This window comes from Sorex fumeus, unplaced genomic scaffold (genome assembly GCF_029834395.1).
Source record: "Sorex fumeus unplaced genomic scaffold, SorFum_2.1 ptg000061l, whole genome shotgun sequence".
Classification (NCBI taxonomy): Eukaryota; Metazoa; Chordata; class Mammalia; order Eulipotyphla; family Soricidae; genus Sorex; species Sorex fumeus.
The window spans coordinates 43813601-43834014 of NW_026606118.1; the positions used below are offsets into that span (position 1 = coordinate 43813601).

At 44.9% G+C, this 20414-nt stretch overlaps 1 protein-coding gene across 1 annotated transcript in view; it reads left to right on the forward strand.

Annotated features, from left to right (window-relative positions):
- The window catches only part of WDFY2 (WD repeat and FYVE domain containing 2), a 205264-nt gene that overhangs the window by 173599 nt on the left and 11251 nt on the right, over window positions 1–20414 (forward strand). The window contains exons 7-8 of the mRNA XM_056126109.1: window positions 2506–2632; window positions 16484–16589. Of these exons, the coding sequence (XP_055982084.1) occupies window positions 2506–2632; window positions 16484–16589 (233 nt within the window). The remainder of the gene's footprint in view (window positions 1–2505; window positions 2633–16483; window positions 16590–20414) is intronic.

Sequence of the window (20414 nt, forward strand, 5' to 3'; positions counted from 1 at the left end):
GTTGCTCTTGAAGGTGCTTGGGTCCCCTTGGTGCCAGAGATTCAATCTGGGCCTCCCACAGGCAACACACGTGCTCTAGTCTTTTGAGCTCTCTCCATAGTCGGGGAATCACACATTTTTAACTTTCCAGCCAAGAATTTTGATAGTGACCTATACCAGGATGATGGCTGCAGAGGAGGTGAGAAGGACCTAGACTCTAGATATAATTTCCAGGAAAAGCTAGTTCCATCTATGTAAGAGGTTGCTTAGGAAGCCAACGCAGCCAATGCAGCAACTTTCTTGAATGTACTTTCTCGGTTCTTTGGAGGAAGAGAAACTATAAAAGGGACAACTTAACCTAGAGAGGATGCAAATTACTTCCACAGATTTTGCATTCAGAACTTGCTTGGAAGTGGGAGAGGAGGGGAGGGGAGGGGAGGGGTGGGGGAGGGGCCTGCCATTAGGTGAGGAGGGGGCATCACAGCTAGGGTTCAGTGGCTGTCTAGGAGCTCATCAGTCCGTCCCATAGCTAAAACCAGTCTCAGGTCCTACATGTAAGAAGGATCAGTAAATGGGGTCTCACGGGTCAGCCTCTTTCCAGGGACCACTGTTAAGATGCTGGGAGGGGTGGGGTAGGGACTAAGAATTTAGGCAGGTGATTAGCTGTTTCACAGAGTCGAGCTTTGGGTACTGTGGGAAGAAACAATATGCACAGATACTGAAGGACAATACCTGTTTTTCTAAATTGGTATAGTCAAGGAATAGCAAAGAAAGAAGATGAGTTACACAGAAGAAATATATGTTTAGTTTGGAAGTCCTGCATAAGGATAGCAGAGGAGTTCCAAGCAACGAGATTTGTGAATGAGAACCCTGGAAATGACTGATTGCTGTATTTTCACTAATCTGCTCCCTCCTTCCTTCCACAGACAGAATTGCGCCTGGTCTGTGTGAGGGAATGGGGTGCTTGGGGGACCCTGGGGGGAGACAGTGTGGGAGGAAGAAAGAGGCACCATGGGGGTGATGCTGTGTGCTCCGGGGCAATGGGGTGGGCTTCTCCTATTGACGGGAGTGTATATGAGCAGGGTGCTGTGAGGAATAGAAGGACACTGTGAAGCGTGACCCACGATTGCAGGGCTTCCCCCCCCCCCCCCACCCTTTGTATCTTGAACCAAACATCTTGAGTTATTTATAAAAGGGAAATGTAGCTAAAAGCTTTTAAAGTGCAGCACTTCATTAGAATCATGAGAATCTAAACAAGAATATTTTTATTCCAACAAATAAACTGTTTTTGGTTCTTTTAAGAATACAAGATTCTTCAGCTTGCTCTTCAAGCCCATGTTCTCCTTGAACACATATCTCACCTGTTTGTCTCGATGTTTCTTTACCTATTTCCACATCCAGAGAAGCCTGTATTCGCTCTTGAACACATATTTCTCTTTCTCCTCACGTCTTCCTAAATAAGTTTCGATAAAAACTATTATGCTTTATATATACACACACACACCCATACACACACATTTGACTTTCAACGGTGTGAGAAATGAGTATCTCATCTAAGTACGTATAAACTTCGTCATCTTTTTGTATGGAAAACGTTATTCTTACTATCAGGATGCACATGTGAGGTATAATGGGACTTTCAGAGAAGAAAATGGGTGCCTGTTTCATAGCCGCGTCTCTAAAGAAGTGCTGACAAGCCACATCTGGACTGCACACCACAGCCCATAGCGCGCATGTGCCCGAGTGGCTTTGCGCACATCCTTGAGGCAGTACCTTTGTCCTCGTCTCACAGTCAATCAAATGAAAGAACATCATTTGCCCAGAATCTATCAACTCCAGTTCTCAAAGAGACAAAATAAATTTGAAACTGTGGGATGGGCATCTTATAATACGCTGATATTCAAGGGGAAAAAAATCTACTGAATTGTTTTGTTAATTTAACTCCACTTTTTTGTCTCTTTGTTGTGGTAGGAGTCGGGAGGCAGCAGTTAAGAAAATATGCTTAGGGGCTGGAGCAATAGTATGGTGGGTAGGGTGTTTGCCTTGTATGCAACTGACCCCGGTTCGATTCCCAGCATCCCATATGGTCCCCTGAGCACTGCCAGGAGTAATTCCTGAGTGCAGAGCCAGGAGTAACCCCTGTGCATCTTCAGGTGTGACCCAAAAAGCAAGAAGAGAAACAAAAGAAAATGTGGTTAATATTCCCCAACAGCACTGTATTTTTTCATTTTTTCCCCCTAGAATTATGTCTGTTGTTGCAGGTCAGTTAATTGCTTTTTTCATTTGCCTTTGGTCTTTATAGTAATTGATTTTACGGTTCATTAAATTTGAAGGAGATGGGCTTAGAGGGTGAAAGTTGTATTTGTAGAGCCACTCGAGTTGACTTCGGGAACTTCCACACTTATTCTTTCAGCAGCATGTTTTGTACACCCAGAACTAACTGCTCTTGCTCCCAGCTCCCTGGCATGTACTCATGTCGTGGATCACACAGCCTCTTTGTGACAACTGTCCTGTATGTTCTCTCAGGTGGGGTGACCGCTCTCTGCTGGGATCCTGTCCAGCGAATCTTGTTCTCCGGCAGCTCAGATCACTCTGTTATCATGTGGGACATCGGTGGAAGGAAAGGAACGGCCATCGAGCTCCAAGGACACAAGTAAGGCTGCTGGTGCTTTATAAACAGGAGGAGAGCATCCGGCGACAGGGAGCACAGGCGCCAGGCGCTGTCCCCGGGGCAGTGTCTCGGCAGGCGCGGGAACTGGGTGGAGAATTGCCTCTATGAGTTACGTATGTTCATAACCGTGTTTATTTATTTATGCCCATTTTATTCCACCAAGGGATTGAGAGTGCTTTCAGAAACCCATAAAATAAAATAATAGCCAGGAAAAAAAGGGAAAAATTGAAATCAGGTTGGAAAACTTTGCGGGGGGGTGGGGGAGAGCTTAAGCCATGAAGGCAATGGAGTGCAAACGTGGCTTCAAGATTCCTGGCAGCTCGGTCGCCTTCTACGGTACATTTTGTATTTCACCAGATATTTATTGAGTGCCCGTGACGTATTCAGTATGCCAAAAACAGTAACAAGAAGTCTCACAATTTGTTGTGAGACTTTACTGGTGCCCACTCAAGCAAATCGATGAACAAGAGGAGGACAGCGACAGTGACTTGCCTGATTATATCAGGCTTTTCTTCCTAAAAGGATGGTGAGATTTCAGGGGCGTTGAAGAAGAGCAAAGGGAGCCTGTTTGGCCCTGGGTCAGATGTAGATCCAGGGAGCTGCTTGTTAGCAGGAACCTGGGCCCTGTAGCCGGGAGCTTTAGCCCTTGTGCTGAAAGTGTCAGCTCCAACCCAATCAGATTGTAAAGAAGGATTCTAGATCTGCTGGACCTCCAAGGCTAATGTGAATTGCTTTTAACTTGCAAAGTGTTCGGAATGATAAGGGTGACTCTGGACAGCCTTAAGTAAATGTCAGGGTGCTCCTCTGAACTCCCTTTAAGCCACTTGAGCTTTTCTTAGAATTCTGCCTGAAACACTGATCTTAAAATACACTCCTAAGTGGTTAAGTTTGCCCTGAGCATATAGTTCAGGATTACTGGATAGGAACTCCAGTTAGACGATCTGCATCCAAGTCATTATTTCAGTGTTAGAGTTCAGTTTTAGAGGTGTGAGATTAAGCCCATCAGTGGGCAGACCAGCTCTCGGGGCCACCCCTGGCCTACTCAGATGTATCAGCTTCAGAGCGAAGTTGTTCCCATGTGTGTATCTCCATTAGAAGGGGCCATGCATGGAGATCCTGTGGAAGCAGTTGACATCATTCCTCTAGGTGAAGAGAAGCCAGCCACAGCCCTATTGAATAACACGTAGCTATCACCTGATCTGCCTGCCAAGTATTCCTGCCACTTCAGACTCCCAGAAATAAATTGAAGGGTTTTGTTTTGTTTTTGTTTTTGTTTCTTTCGGAGGTGTTTTGTCTGTTGGTTTTTTGTTTTTTTTTGGGTCACACCTGGCGATGCTTAGGGGTTACTTCTGACTCTGTACTCAGGAATTACTCCTGGTGGTGCTCAGGAATTACTGCACTCAGGAATTACTCCTGGTGGTGCTCCTAAGGGATGCTGGGGATCGAATCTGGGTCAGCTGTGGGCAAGGCAAACGCAGCACTACGCACTATATACTATTGTTCCAGTCCCAAATCAGAGGTGTTGAATGAAGATCAGTGGTTTGTTGGACTCATCAGCCTTGCAGGACGTGTTGACCACTAGGTGGTAACGTGTCAGCAGTCCACGTGCCAGGGCCCCGGCTCTCACACAAAATGTTTTTCCTGGGAAACTTGAGCCTACAGTTTGGTGCAAGTGTCTCACCTCTTGCTTTGGAAGAAAGGAAAAGCTGTAAGGGTGACGAGCCAGAGAGATAGAATAGGGCTTAAGGTGCTTCGTCTTGCTGGCAGCAGACTCAGTTTTTGAACCCCAGAACCACATAGGGTCCTCCGAGCATTTTCAGGAGTGATCCCCGAGTATAGAAGCAGGAATAAGTCCTGAGCACTGCCCAGAAATAAAATCCAAAAAGAAAACAAGCTATAAAGTTGAGATAAAAGCCTCTCAGTCCCAGAGAAATGAAAACTAAACTAATAGACCTGTCAGCTTCTAAGAAATACAAACATGATCTTTGAGAAAACAGAACAGACTGTACCATCCTGATAGGATCACCCTCTTAAAAGTCAGGGGCGGGAGACTCGTGAATTAGGAGCCTCCGGCCAGAAGTGGCGGCTTTATAGAGACATCAGAGCAGAAGGTCTCTGCCGGACCCTTTATTTAATTCAAGTTCAGTAATGAACGCCAAGAGGCCTCCTTGCCACCAGGGCGGGCCGGGCGGTAATGGTGTCACACAGCCACGGGGAGGAAACATCCTTTCAGCCGGTGTCACCGTCAGAGTGGGGGGGAATTTCCTGGCGTGGGGTCCAGGGGGCCGCTGGGGCTGCTCAGAGGAGGAGGATGGGACCAGGCTTCTCCACAGGACAGGAAATGACCGAGAGCCCTCCATCTTGGCTACCATTTCTTTGCCTGAAAATTGGCCACTGCTTGGTTCTTGGATTTGCCTGTGACTCTGTCAGAAGTTTGTCAGACACAGATACCTCTACTTCATCTTACAGAGTCTGAGGGTAGAGGGTAGAGGTCTGAAGTCATTTTTAGATGAAAAGTTTGAGATGTCCATTCTCGAAGACCCCCCTGGTGGCTGAGGAGTCTAGACACCTCAGTCAGAACAGCAGAGATAGTTTTGTGTCTGTCAAAGCCCCTGCGGATGAGGTATGCAGAGATGCGTGTGACTAATACATGCAGATCCTCCCCACCTCCACCCAGGATGCTCCTACTTCTTTTTCTTTTTTTGTCTTGTTTGTTTGTGATGTGGCCACTCCCCACTGTGTTCAGGACTACTCCTGGATCCATGCTCACTCCTGGTGGGGCTCAGGGGACCATGTTAGCGATGCTGGAGATCCAACCTGGGTCAGTCTTGTGCAAGCAAGCACCTTAGCCTCTGTACTTACTCTCCAGCCGGATGGTCCTACTTCTTTTGTGTGTCAGAAGCCAGACTTTCTCCTTGGAGCTGGAGGCTGCCAGTCAGTTCTCCTCCAGTCCCCGGTTACCCATTCGCCCAGGTAACATAGCAGTCAGAGTTCCCAGTCAGGGACCAAATTAGTGAGCTTGGGAGTTGAGCCAAACATCACTCTGCCCTCCAGGGTGAGGAGGCCACATTTCCTGGTGTGGATATGTCCCTCTGTAATCTGGATGGACAGTTCTCCATCTTCTCTCCCAAGTTTTGAAACTTCCTACTCTCTGTCACCATCAGAAATGGGACATTTTGGGTTTTGTTTTGTTTTGTTTTTGCTTTTTTGGGTCACACCCGGCGATGCACAGGGCTTACTCCTGGCTCTGCACTCAGGAGTTACTCCTGGCGGTGCTCGGCGGACCAGATGGGATGCTGGGAATAGAACATGGTTGGCCATGTGCAAGGCAAACGCCCTACCCGCTGTGCTATCGCTCCAGCCCCAGAAATGAGACATTTTAAAAATTTATTTGATTTGGTAAAAACCCAAAGCAGAGAAAGCGTTAATCATAGGGCAAAAATGACTGTGACAGCAAAGTGGTTCCATGTGTAAGGAAATAATTCTAAGAGAGTATGCTTCTCTCCACGACCATTTGCATTTAAGGATTTTGAGTTTTGTATTCCCTGCAGCAAGTGGAGCATGATTATGTGCTAGTTTGGTGAAAAAGAAAAGCAAAGAAAAGGTTCTGATTTCAGGGGCCACTTAGGGTTTTCAAGTATCAGTTATCAGTTTATTGGCCATTGCTGCAGCATAAATGTGGGCATTTATTGTCCCAGGCCCACCCTGATAACTCCAATAATGGTACTTGGGCATTTTAGATCCTTTTTTATCCTTAGATAATACCTATCATTTCATGACCAACTTTATGACTATAATTTTTCCTTCTAATAGTGTTTTCTTGAGCTTCTAGGACTTTCTGACAATTTCTTTTAATGGCAGCTCCATGAGTAGCTCAGGTGCAAGTCGCTGATCCCTGCTGGCGGTCCCTCATGGGGGGTGGGCCACACAGGCAGGCCTGAGGCTCAGTTCCCGGCATGGCTCTGATCTGTGTCCTTCTTTCTCAGTCCCAGCTCCCGCATCCCCCCTCCTGGCTAGACTTTTGTTGTCAAGCCTCAAACCCTTGTGGTAAAGAAACTGGCTTTTCTTACACAAATATACAGTGGGAGGCTTGGTGTCTGTGAACTGCAAGCAAAGTTCTGACAGGAAGCAGAATTCCTAAATTAGGTTAAGAATGAGGCTTCACAGTCTTTGGACTTTCTCTCTGCCTCAGTCTGGGCCTAAAAGCAGCTCTCACGCTGGGACTATTGGCATATTTAGGCTAAAAGAGAATTGTCATTTTTTTTCTTTCTAATTTAGCTAAACAGAGGACATTTATAATTTGAAATTAGATTTATAATTAGAAATTAGATTGAATAAATAGAAATTATTTCTATATAATTATGGAAGTCTAGTCCAGACTGCAGGGCTATATTGCCTGGTCATTGTTTTGCCCTCCCAGAAGGCCACACGATGTCTGCATCGGCGACTCTCCTGCAGCCCACGTCACCTCTTTGATTCTCAGTTTCCTCATCTCCACAGTTGATTGTGGAAAGAAAAACTCATAAGGTTGTCAAAAAATAAAAAAATAAGAGAATATGTATATAAAAACAAGTGCTACTGGGGAAAGCTGTTCAACGTATTTTATTTATTTATTTATTTATTTTTACTCTTTGGGTCACACCCAGCGATGCACAGAGGTTAGTCTTGGCTCATGCACTCAGGAATTACTCCTGGCAGTGCTGGGGGACCATATGGGATGCTGGGAATCGAACCCGGGTTAGCCATGTGCAAGGCAAACAAACGCCCTTCCCACTGTGCTATTGCTCCAGCCCGAAAGTCTTTACATTTATTAGAAATAAAAATTGTATCATTGGAACCCAGGTATTTAGACATGAGTGCTGTTTCTTTCTGATCAGAGCACTTCCACGGGGCCACGTCCGCCCAGCCCCTCCTCACAGTTCATTCCTTCAGTATTGGCTGCACCCGCCAATGTGGGCGACTCCATGTCAGGCACGAGGGGCACAGACGCATCTGAGACGCTCCCGACTGTAAGGGCTATGTGTGTGGGTCAAGGAGGAATGGCTTTCCAGTTTTACTGAAAAGTGGGACACCTTTGTGGGGGAGTCTTATCTTAATTTGAACACATTCTGCCTGTGTGTTGGAAAATATGAGAGGCATACAGAGGAGCAGCCTGAGACCCACAATGTAAAGGAAGAGAAATCTTGCACACAAAACTAGGATGTGGGGTGACTCCATAATAGACTGTCTTAGCTTGGGGTGGGGGGGGGTTGTTGTTTGTTTATTTTAAACAATCCTTTGCTACTCTTCTCCCCCACTTGCCCACCCCTCAGTACCGGGGGTCTAACCCTGGGTTCCTCCACTGAGCCACGGCCCAGACCCATTCATCTGAATCAGAGAGGTCACTGTGTTCTCCTAGATGCTGTGACAAGGTTACCCCGAACGGAAGTCCGGCGTTTTCAGGGAAATGAAGGAACAGAGGTACAGTGGCTGATCTGAATGTCCTCCCCGCCCTAAGATCACTGGCACATTGCCAGCGTGCAAACCAGTTTCCAGACAGGAGAGCTTATATACAGGTTCAGATGGCTGTGAGCCAGCCGGATCCGTAGGGCGGGGATAACCCTCGGTATTGATCACCCAAGACTTCATGTGCAGGAATCATTCACCTGCTCTCTCAGACCCTCAGAAGTTGAGGTAATTTCAGGATGTGGCAGTGCTAAGGAGAACAAGATACATCTCTGGTAGCAGATGGGTGACTGGGAGGGAGTTGCTAGCTACTAGCACTTTTCCTCAAAGAAATAAAAGATGCCACACTCAAAGTGCCCCAGCTTTGCAGGGGTGGGAGCTACCCTGCCATGGGGCAGATGTTAGCCTGGGTCTGCAGATGTGCTTCTGTAGAGACAAATGGCCTTCTCCACCCACTCTCGTGAGGAAACAGCATCCACCATCTTCGTGGGCCTTTTACAAGGCTTCGGGCTCTGAAGGGCCATGCTTGATTTAATGCTTCTCTCACACCATCTTAATAAATTTTTAGTAAAGGACCCTTATTGTCGCTCTGCCTCCAGCCCCACAAATCATGTAGCGAGGCCTCATCAAACACACGTTGCCTCCAGGGCCGGTGAGGAAGGAAACGAGACCCTCCCACTAAGTGCAGGTTCGGTGGCTGCGTGGTTGTAAAGAGAGGGGGTTTGTGCGCTGCTGAGAACATTTGCAGTGTGGTATGTGGAGCACTCATCCATGAAATAATAACCAGTTTTGAAATGCTCTCTGCTGTAATTGCCGCAGTGATGTCAGGTGAAACATGACAGGGAGAAGAAGGCGTCTCGTTCTGCGGAGGCCTTCATCTGGGAATCTGGGGTTGTTCACTCACCTGGTTTTTCACTGCGAGGCAGCTCTGTTTGGAATCCTTAAGTCCCTGTGCCGCTTTATTACAAAGCTTGGAATCCTGCATACATCACTATGTTCTACTCTTCTGTGCTGGAATATTAAAGTGCTCAGGGCCCATAAATTATGTATTGTTGCAGAATATCGCTGCCAGCTACGAGTGGCAAAGCCGTTCCTTCTGTAGCGTATTTGGGTTTTACAAGCTCATTGATGTGTATCAGGATGCCTTAACAAATGAAATGTAGTTCACATCACAGGGCTGCGAGCCTGTTCCACGAGATAGGTTCTCCTCCTTGCCCCTTGGATGTGAGAATAGTGGTGCACTCTGGTGAGTGTACGAAATACCACCCAGGAGAGCTAGAGAGAGTTGGCTGTTTTTAAATGAATGCATGTCAAAGATTTTACATTAGCCATTAATTAATAAAAGAGCTAGGAAGAGGCAGCAACCAGTACAAAGCAATATCCAGAGAGGAGACACGGGCGCGGGTCATGGGGATTGCAGAAATGCATTTGTAAGTAGATTCACAGACTACTGAAGAGCCAGCACCACAGGCAATGCCTTGCATTTTTCCTGGGCACAAATCATTTGCAGTGATAAAAATTTCCTGTAATTTGCCATAATTCAGTTAAAGGTACCAAGAAGCACAGAGTCCTGTGGAGTCCCAGAACCCTGAAGGGTATGCAAGGTAGCACCTATTGTCCATTTCACGATTTATTTGACAGTTTTTACCCCTTCTTCTTATCGTTATCATAATCTCAGGAATATTCTTGATTTCATAGACACAAAGGCTGGTCTCCCAAGTTTTGGCCTAATTATTTATTGGTATGAGATAATAACCTGGCAGACTACTGAATGTAACCTGCTTACACGGCATAGTCTGGCAAACTCCCCGTGGCATACCCAGTATGCCAAATACCAGTAACAATGATGGGTCTCATTCTCCTAACCCTGAAAGAGCCTTGAATGTGGCACTTTTTAGAATCTCAGGGCTAGGACAAAGGAGAGGTTACTGGTGCCTGCTTGAGGCAATCGACGAACAACAGGATGATCGTGATCGTGATTTATTGGTATACTAAGAGTGTTAATTATCCATCTAGGTCTTCTTATGTTGCTGTATAGATGATTACATAGGCCCAAACAATTAATTTATGTATAAACGTTTTTATAAGGCATCTAGGATTGGGCTTATGGAACCCTGTTGTTGTCGGAAAGCTAAGAAACCAAGAGCCAGGAAATTCTACCATGTTTTACTATAGCACTGATAACTCTGGTTCATTCTTCCAGATGCCCCAACAACTAATGGATTCCTGGCCTGGTAGTTTTGCTGCCTCTCGTGAGGTCAGGACCCTGTGAGTAGGGATCAGCCACTTCTCCTGGGAAGGCTTTTAAAGCGTTGACTCCATTAGCGGCTTGCCCTATCTGTTTCAGTGAGCCTCAATCATTCTCACATATGACACTGAAGGTTAGGGCTTTGATTTTCCCAATTATATCCTGTGGGTAGATTCTTGTTGAACTTATGTAAGGGGCTATATAACTGTGAAATATAAAGAGATTTCGTAGCGATATTTAAATTCTGGGGACTTGGATATTACTTGCAAATGCTGTAATTTAACTTATGAAAGCAAGGTTCACTAAATTATATGTTAGTGGTAGCTTAAAAAGTAAAAGAAATAATAATATTTTCATCTATCCAGGAAATAGAATAAGCATTGCAACCTTCCTAACAAACTGCCACAGTAAAATTTCTCTCAGGTTCATTCAGAACTGTGAGGGTAATTCTTGTTCTGCTAGCTTCTGGCTTCGTTTTTCTCATTCATAAAGCCATAATGCTTCTAGTTATCTGCATAAAGAATCCAGAAATTTGAAGGAATTCTGGCTCAACCCACTTGCATATCTTAAAAATTGTAAGGGGTGCAGACGGAGTACAGTGGATAAGGCTCTTGCCTTGCCTGTGGCTGGCCTAGATCTGATCCCCAGAACTGTAGAGGGTCCCTTCATCTCTGCCAGCACTGGCTCTTAGGCACAGAGTCACAAGTAAACCCTAAACACAGCTGGGTGTGGCCCCCAAAGCTAATAATAATAATAATTGTCTAAACAATGTCAGCCTACTAGTTTTAGTAAAAGCCTATATTTGAAGTATTATTATTTTTGTTTTGTTTTGTTTTGGGGCCACACCCAAAACCACCCACACCCCGATGCTCAGGGCCTACTCCTGGCTCTTTGCTCAGGGATCACTCCTATGGGATTTGGGGACCAAATAGTGTGCCATGGACCTGGGTTGGCAATCTGCGAGGCAAACACCCTGTCTGCTGAACTCTTGCTCCGGCTCCTGAACTGTTGTCATTTTCAAACACCTGGTACAGTCAGTCTTTTTCCATGAAATCTGGAGGTTGACCGCTCTGACCTGAAGCTCTGACCTGAAATTCCAGGCATTAGAATTGTTTAAAATATTATATATAGATGAGGCAGACTTAATGATTAATTTTTATTGTGACAAAAAATGGAAGAGTAAAATTTTCTGTTGAGATAGCTAGTCTCCATAACTATTTCCTACAGTTTTGATCAGTATTTCCCCAGAGAATATAAACATAGATCACCAAAGCTTTGACAAATTTCCAGGGTCTTTCCATAAAGTATACCATTTCAAAAATACTTAATTCTAGTAACATTTTACCTACACTGACATACCCAGACGAGACTCATCCTTTTCTGATCCAACAGCTCTTCACGTGAAATTCTTAAACTCATTAACAGCAAACAAACCAAATGAGTTGTGGTAGCTTTCTTTTTTTTTTTTAAAGCAGAACAGAGATTTAGGATTTTCCAGGACTCCTTTAGGAAGTCTAGTTTTAGGTGTGAAAAAGAAAAAAAAATGTACTCTAAAATTTTTTTGTTTTACTTTTATAAATAGAGAGTTCCAACTGAGGAGACCAAAACAAAAGAGTAGTCAAAGGCTGTTGACAGACCCAATTGAAGTAGCCGTAGATTCATAGAGTTTGGAAAATAATCCTGGTGAGACAGAGAACCTCTGCCAGGTAGGCAGATTCCAGAGAAGGTATAGAATATCCTTTGCGTACGTCATCCATCAGTAAACAGAAGGAAGTAAGCCCTCACAGACGAGGAAGCTGCCAGAATTGTAATATCTTTTACAGCTCACTCCCTCTCCAGAGTTGGGTATTACAAGCCAAAACAAATAAAATTTACTTTCCAACTTTTATCCTTCGTTTTGCTCGTTCATATTAAGTCAGATGTAGAAAGAAATGCAAAATGTGAAACAAGACCATTTTTGTCATCAGTCATTATGGTTTGGGCAAATAGATGTTTTTCACAAAACACGTGTTTTTTATGTTGAAATGGAATGAATTTGTCATGGCTATTCATTTGAAATTGGAATCAGTATTTTCAAATGTTCTGGTTTTCGTTCAAATACAATAAACATGAATAGCTGCCACTCACTTAAATCTTAGCTCTTTACTGTCTTCAGATAAGACCAGACAAAACTATTCTTTTTCTGTCAAAACCGAAAGTGTGAACTTTCTCATTCTTCTTCATTATTTCACCTGGCAGTCTCAACCAAATTAAATGTATAAGTTTTAATTATAATGACTAGTCAAAGTTATATTTTATAGGGAAAATTTGGAAAGGGGGGGATGAGGGTCATAAGAGCTATCTGTCCCATATAAGCACTCACAGACTATCAGAATCACAAACAAATCACACACATGCCTACTGCCATCACCTTCAAGCCTGTCTCCTTCAAGTAGGAAAACTGAGGTATGACTTCACTATAGCATATAAAAATCAGAAGCAAACAACCATAATTTTTGTGTTCTGTTTTGTAATCAAAATTTTAGTATATTGGGGGCCAGAGCCATAGCACAGCGGGTAGGGCATTTGCCTTGCACGTGGCCGACCTAGGTTCGATCCCTGACATCCTATATGGTCCCCCAAGCACTGCCAGGAGTAATTCCTGAGTGCAGAGCAAGGAGTTACCCCTGAGCATCGCTGGGTGTGACCTAGCAATAATAATAATAATAATATAATAACAAAATTTTAGTGTATTAACTTACTAAAATTTATCTTGGTTATTTATGGTAATTATGGATTAGTTCAACTTAATATTAGTCTATTTCAAATTGCCTGAAGAGCTTAGAAATCTTATCTTTAAGCAAATATGCTGTAAAACATAACTGCCATTTATATAGCTACAGAACTCTTGTTCTCTTCACTTGAAAATACACATTTTCATAGTATTTGACATTATATAAGCATACTTTTATTTGACTAGTGATCCTACTTAAGGAGGAATTAGCTCAAGTAAAATAAAATGAACATTAGCATTTTACTTGACACTGATAAAGTAGTAAAAGAAAGACTTCAATGCCTGAGAAGTCGTGCAACAGGTAAGGCATGTGGCCAGTGTCGGTTCGATCCCTAGTACCCCATGTGGTCCCATGAACCTGCTGGGAATGATCCCTGAATTCAGAGCCAAGAGTCCATCCTGAGCACTGCTAGGTATGACCTCCCCCTGAAGAGAGAGACAAGAGACAGAGATAGATGTTTCGCCATTTACCATTTTACTGTTTGTCATGCTACATTCAGGGACTTACACGTGAAAGGCGAGTGCTGCTCAACTGCTAAGCCTCATTCCCAGCTCCATGGACTTAGATTCTTAAAATGTTACTAAATTTAACTCTTTCTGTAATTTATATATTACGGTCACAGTTCTCCTGTTGTTCATCGATTTGCTTGAGCGGGCCCAGTAACATCTCCATCATGAGACTTGTTGTTACTGTGTTTGGCATATCAAATACGTCATGGGGAGCTTGCCAGGCTCTGCCGTGCAGGCGAGATACTCTCGGTAGCTTGCCGGGCTCTCTGAGAGGGGCAGAAGAATCGAACTCGGGTTGGCCATGTTGGCTGTGTGCAAGGCAAACGCCCTACCTGCTGTGCTATTGCTCCAGCCCAATTTATATATAGTCAGTTTAATTTATATATAGTCAGTTTAAAGCTTCAGAGATTCAGTTCCCTTGTTTCCTGTGAAGTTTGGTGAGGGTTGGGGAGGGTCAGTGGCCAAAAGCCCCTGACCACAAGAATGTTATCCTCAGGTCAGAGCGATAGTACCACAGGCAGGGTGTTTGATTTGCATGCAGCCCACCTGGGTTTGATCCCCAGCGCCCCACCCGTGTGGTCTGTCTGAGCACTGCCAAGAGTGGTCACTGAGTTTAGAGCCAGGAATAAGCCCTGAGCTCCACCAGGTCTGGCACCAAAACCAACAGAATCGCACACTGACTCAGAGCGCACCTGCCTTGGCAAGTGTGTAGTCCTGAGTTCAAATCCCCTGCGTCCCTCGTGTGTCAGACAGACACAATCCAGGCCGCTCTGCTGTTTGGGATTGATAACTCTGCTCCCTGTGATCCTGGCGAGCAATTTCTGGTCACACACAGCCAAGTGCACCACAAACATGGGTGTTACCCCAGGCAAGATGCGTGAGTGCCGTGGCCAAGATGAACCGCCCCTGACAAGCACACACTTATGCAAACGCCACAGCTGTAACAGTGTGTCTCAGGAGTATGGCCAGTGGGCACCAGCAGTGGAAAGGAAGAGAGGGAATGAAACTAGATGAGGGACTGGGAAGGGGGGGTGGGAGGAGCAGGACACCTGCTTTGCAAGCTGAGGCTGTAAGTTCAATACCTTGATGCTGCCCACATGTGCCAAACAGGGTTTCAGTGACTCTAGCTGAGCGGTGCCCCTGTGCCACAGCAGAGTGCAGTCTGCAGCTCACAGCTCATGTGTGTGTGTGTGTGTGTGTGTGTGTGTGTACGTGCTCAGAGCATGTGCATCACATCTCACAGGCCACCCCTGGTAAACATCACAGCCAAGAGTGGTGTGATGTTTACCAGGTGCAGCTCCTGGTTGTTATAGCAGCAATGATCAGAAGGGAGAACATACAATTAATGCAATAGACACTAGAGACATTTTCAACATAAGGTGCCGTAATCTAATTTATTTTGATTTTCTTTGGAAATTAGAAAACATGCCATCCGATCATGGTGAAATCTTTTCTGAACTGTAGACGCAGGCATACAATGCTTACTGGCTTCAGTTCTGCAACTTTAGCTGCAGCAAAAGGGTATACACACAAATCACCAATTCAGATTACTCTTTCCCAGTGTGCATGAGTTTCTTTTTTTTGGGGGGGGGGGGGCGGGGGCACACCCGGCGATGCACAGGGGTTACTCCTGGGATCTGCACTCAGGAATCCTCATGGTGCTCAGGGGACCATATGGGATGCTGGGAATCGAACCCAGGTTGGCCGCGTGCAAGGCAAACACCCTACACACTGTACTATTGCTCCAGCCCCTAAGTTTCTTAATTGACTTGATTTTCATATAGAAACGTTCACATAGAAATGATTTAGAAACCATGTTCCTGTTTCTACCCGATGGAGAATAGATCTTTGTAATCTTCGCTCATGATCCCAAAATGTCTGGCCATAGAATAAATTTTCTCATGGTTGCCACTGAAAACTAGCTGTCAGCTACGAAAGAACTGAAAGAAAAAAGAACACAAAGTCAACAGGGAATGTGAAGTAGAGAGCCCGCGAAGCTCAAGTCTCACGCTGTGTTTGGATTCTTTCTGAGAACCTAGAAATGACCTCGTGCGTGTATCACACACCAGCCAGTCAGCCTGGTCTGTCAGGCGTCATTTCCATGGGACACCTCTGAAACTCTTCGTACATTTTCAGGCCCGAGTGATAGTGAATAGAGCACTTGCCTTGCACGTGGCTGACCTGGACTCAAATCCCTAGCACCCCGTGAGCCTGCCAGGGTGATTCCTGAGTGCAGAGCCAGGAGTAAACTTGAAGCATGCCTGGGGTGGCCCGAAAGAGAAAAGTGAAAAATAGTAAATAAATAAAAAGCCTGTTCAGTATAACAGTATATATATATATATATATAATATATTTCTTGAACAAATAAAACTATGTTCATGAGACTTGTATTTGATTGGTTCAGAAGGAAAGGAACCAGTGACTTGTTATAACAATTATAACAACAATCTAACAGAGTTCAGTGTTTTTCCTTTAAGTGTTGGTGGCTGGCGAAGATCATATTTCCTCCTAGAGTTGTTGCCTCTCCCATGAACATGCTAACTTTTCTGTTCGCTGGTTTTATGGCATGGTGCTCAAGGCCCCATGTTGTGCCAAGGCTTGAACCTGGGGCCTCACACTTGGAAGGCACGTGTGCTACCACTTGAGTTCACCCCTAGCCTTTTGACGTACTCTAAACCCTCTGTACCCTCCTGATCTGTAGTACTGTCAATCCTGTCTCTTAACAGTACTGTCCAGTCTCTTAACATCTGCCCCTGGGGCTCAGTCTTTGCTGGTCTTCCTGCCCTTCCCACCTCCACCCCCCAACTTTCAAATATTTGTCTCTTGAACTGTCACTAACCCTTGGTTTCTTTTGCAGTGACAAAGTCCAAGCCCTCTCCTACGCTCAGCATACTCGGCAGCTCATCTCATGTGGCGGTGATGGTGGCATTGTCGTGTGGAACATGGATGTGGAGAGGCAGGAGGTAGGTCTCATGGATGTCTCATGGCAGGCTGCGGGCCTTGGTCCTCAGCTGCTGGAAAATGGCTGAGCCTTCCCTTCTGCTCATCCCGTAGTTCTTTTGTGATTAAGCCACAAGTAAACTATGTCGAAGGATAAAAGTTTCTAGCATAAGAGAAGCTTCCTTCTTCCCACCCCCACCAGATGGCATACAGTATTTACATAATGAAGATTCCTAAGATTGTCAGTATTTTCAACTATATTCAAACCAGGAATATAGTCTGTGCTAGAGTACGCCCCTGGCATGAGTGAAGCCCTGGGTTCAACCCCTGACTGCCCCTGAAAAAAAAAAATCAGCCGAAACTGAGTTGATTTTTTTTTCTTTTTTTTTTTTTTTTAGTTTTTTGAGTCACACCTGGCGATGCACAGGGGTTACTCCTGGCTCTACACTCAGGAGTTACTCCTGGCGGTGCTCAGGGGACCATATGGGATGCTGGAAATCGAACCCTGGTCGGCCGCGTACAAGGCAAACACCCTACGCGCTGTGCAATCTCTCCAGCCCCTGAACTGATTTTTTTTTTGGTTGTTTGTTTATTTGGGTTTTGACTTGGGAGCCATACCCAGCAGTGTTCAGGGACCGGCTCTTCTTGGCTATGTGCCCAGGATGACCTTTGGTGGTGGTTGAGGGACCATGTGTCATGGTACCAGGGAATCGATCCCAGGCTGGCAGGATGTAGGGCCTTAACTCCTGTATTAGATCACTCTGACCCACTGAGTTGTTGAAACTGGAAATATGTTATGCCATTCACAGCAAGTAGGAGAATCTATTTTTAGGTACTTAGCAAAAGTATACTTATACAAAAGTATAAAGTATCCTACAATACCATGAGCTTTATGTCATTCAGGGAAATGGTGTGCAGTGTGAAATACTATTTGATAACAGAAGTTTGGAATTAGTAGAAATAATAGAAATAATTATTTTTTGAGTCACATTCAAAATAGTGTTCTAGGGGCTGGAGAGAGAGCACAGCGGGTAGGGCGTTTGCCTTGCACGCGGCCGACCCGGGTTCAATTCCCAGCATCCCATATGGTCCCCTGAGCACCACCAGGAGTAACTCCTGAATGCAGTGCCAGGAGTAACTCCTGAGCATCGCTGGGTGTGACCCAAAAAGCAAAATATAAGTGTTCTACATTATGACTGTATTCCTTGTCGTGTTTAAGCACATATTTAGTAATTTTATAACATTCTTTTTTCTTTTAATTTTTATTTGGACACATGATTTACAAAGTTGTTCCTAATAGAGTTGTTCAGGCATAGTGTTCCAACACCAACCCCACCACCAGTGTCCCCAGGTTTCCTCCCAGTCTCCAGCCATGATTTGAATTTCTTTACTTACATGGGTCAAAATCATAGCCTTCTTTTTTTTAAAAATGAATTTTTTTTTCACCTTTGAGTATCTTGACAAACTGATATTACTGAATATCCCCCTTGATAAGTATTCTAAAGTAACCATTTTCTCATTTTCCTAGAATTATGCTAGAGAGACTTTTATCTTTGACGGTATATATTTTTCTCATTTATTTCTTTGCATGAAGCAAGGATTAGACAGAAAAACACACTTTAAGAAAACAAAAGCAATTTCCCAGTTTCTTTCCATATCTCAACCCAATCTCATTTCGAGAGAGTAGTTGCTGTTACCCACAACGTAATGCCTTTCAAACACCAGTAATTAAATGCTTAAGAAGATTAAAGCTTGATTTGCTCAAGCCATAAATCCACGGGAGTTCTATTAGTAACTGATTAAAATGATCATTACTGGTAGGATGTGGGGAATTGTAGAATATTGTTTTTTGAAAGTGCTACTTGGCCCCATCCATGTAAAATCAGGGACACGGGTGCGGTGTCTGCCAGTAGGCTCTCGGGACCTTCCATGGGCCCAGGAACTGCGTGGTTGGTGCCTTGACTGAGGGACAGTCACATCTGCTCTGTCCTGGCGTTCTCCCAGGCCTGACTGACCACACCAGGGGAGGGAGGAGCACTCGGCCCTGTTGGCCTTGGAACAGACAGCTTCCGCTCTTTACTCCCGAAGGTTAGAGGCCCGAAGGAGGAGAAAGGTAGGTTTCCCAGAGGAGCAGCTGGCTGGATAGTGGCAGTTTTTTGAGCCACCTTGCTAAAGTGTCACCTTTTGATAGGCAGTTCTGGGGCATTCAGTGGTATCTGCTGGCTGTCTTAAATCTTGTTGAGTGACTAACAGCTCTTAAAAGCATGGTGAGGATGGTACCATCCATTCTTCATACATGTGTTGTTTCATAAGCATAAATGCCCTATGTTGTCTGGGGGCTACCTTCTGGTTACAGCAGGCCCCTGCCCACGCATCTCAACTCAGTGGGCCTGAGATGTGTCATGAAGCAGCTGCCACACCAGAGTGCTGACAGAGTTTCTAAAAGATGGCCAACCACACATGCTAGGGGAAAAGGGAGCTCAGATAGAGAAGGGAGCACCAATTAAAGGATGTTGGGAGGATCCTCCCGGGATGGGAGAAGCATGCTGAAAGTAGACTATAGACCGGACATGATTGCCACTCAATGCCTCTTTTGTAAACCACAACACCCAAGAGGAGAGAGAGAGAAAAAGGGAATGCCCTGCCACAGAGGCAGGGTGGGATAGGGGGGTGGGGGGTGGGAGGGATACTGGGATCCATGGTGGTGGGATGAGTGCTTGATCATTGTATAATTGAAACCCAAGCACAAAAATTTGTAAGTCTACAACTGTACCTCATGGTGTCTCACTAATAAAAATTAAAAAAATAATAATAAAATAAAAAATAAAAAGGGAAAAAAAAAGATATGTGGGAGAAAACTCGGCCGAAGAGTGAAGTGATAGAAATGATTCAGTTACCAGCCCCTTGAGGTGGAGCCCAAGTGCTGGGTGCTCGGGAAGGGCAGTGTGCTCACTAAGGGCTGAGGAAGGACATGGTGCTGAGAGACTGATGGCCTGGATATGCTCTGACCAAAATAACCCCAGAGTGAAGACAAGGTAACCTCGGAGGCCACACAGTGCCTGTGGAGCCCAGGGCAGTGTGGACACCCTAGACTCAGGCCGGCTAGCAAGGGCACCTCGAGTGGTGGACAGCCCCTAATATGTTTCTACTGTCAAGAAAATTCATTGTTTCAGCATTTTATCATTTTTTCAAAGGATACTTAATACATATTCCATGTAGAAAAGTTAGAGTGCCCATAAACTAACAGAAAATGTGTCAGTTGGTCCAAATACCATCGCCTGGAAATATCACCCTCAACATGTGCCAAATGATTCTCCTTGATGTTTTTCCTCTGCATCCATGTAAAAGTTTCAGGTTTTTGTGGGGGGCAGGTTATGTGGTGGGAGCCACACCTGCTGTGCTCAGGAGTTAGTACTGGCTTTGCACTCAGGGACTACAGGGCACATGTTTTACACACTGTGCTGTCTCTCTGACCCCAATGTAAGATGGTTTTAAACCCCAAAAAATGAACTCAGATTATGCTTGCTGACTTATTTTTTATTATTTTTTTGGATCCATACTAATTCCCTCCTCTTATACCCACTATGCCACTTTTCATATTATGTCCTAAACCTACACACTGCCTTTTAAGAGAGAGAGAGTGTGTTGTGGACATTTCCTGATTTATCTACATTATATGTATTCTGGAAGATGACTGTAGCATTGTCCTCCCGTTGTTCATCAGTTTGCTCGAGCAGGCACCAGTAACGTCTCACAACAAATTGTGAGACTTATTGTTACTGTTTTTTTTGGCATATCAAATACATCGCGGGTAGCTTGCCAGGCTTTGCCATGCGGGCGAGATACTC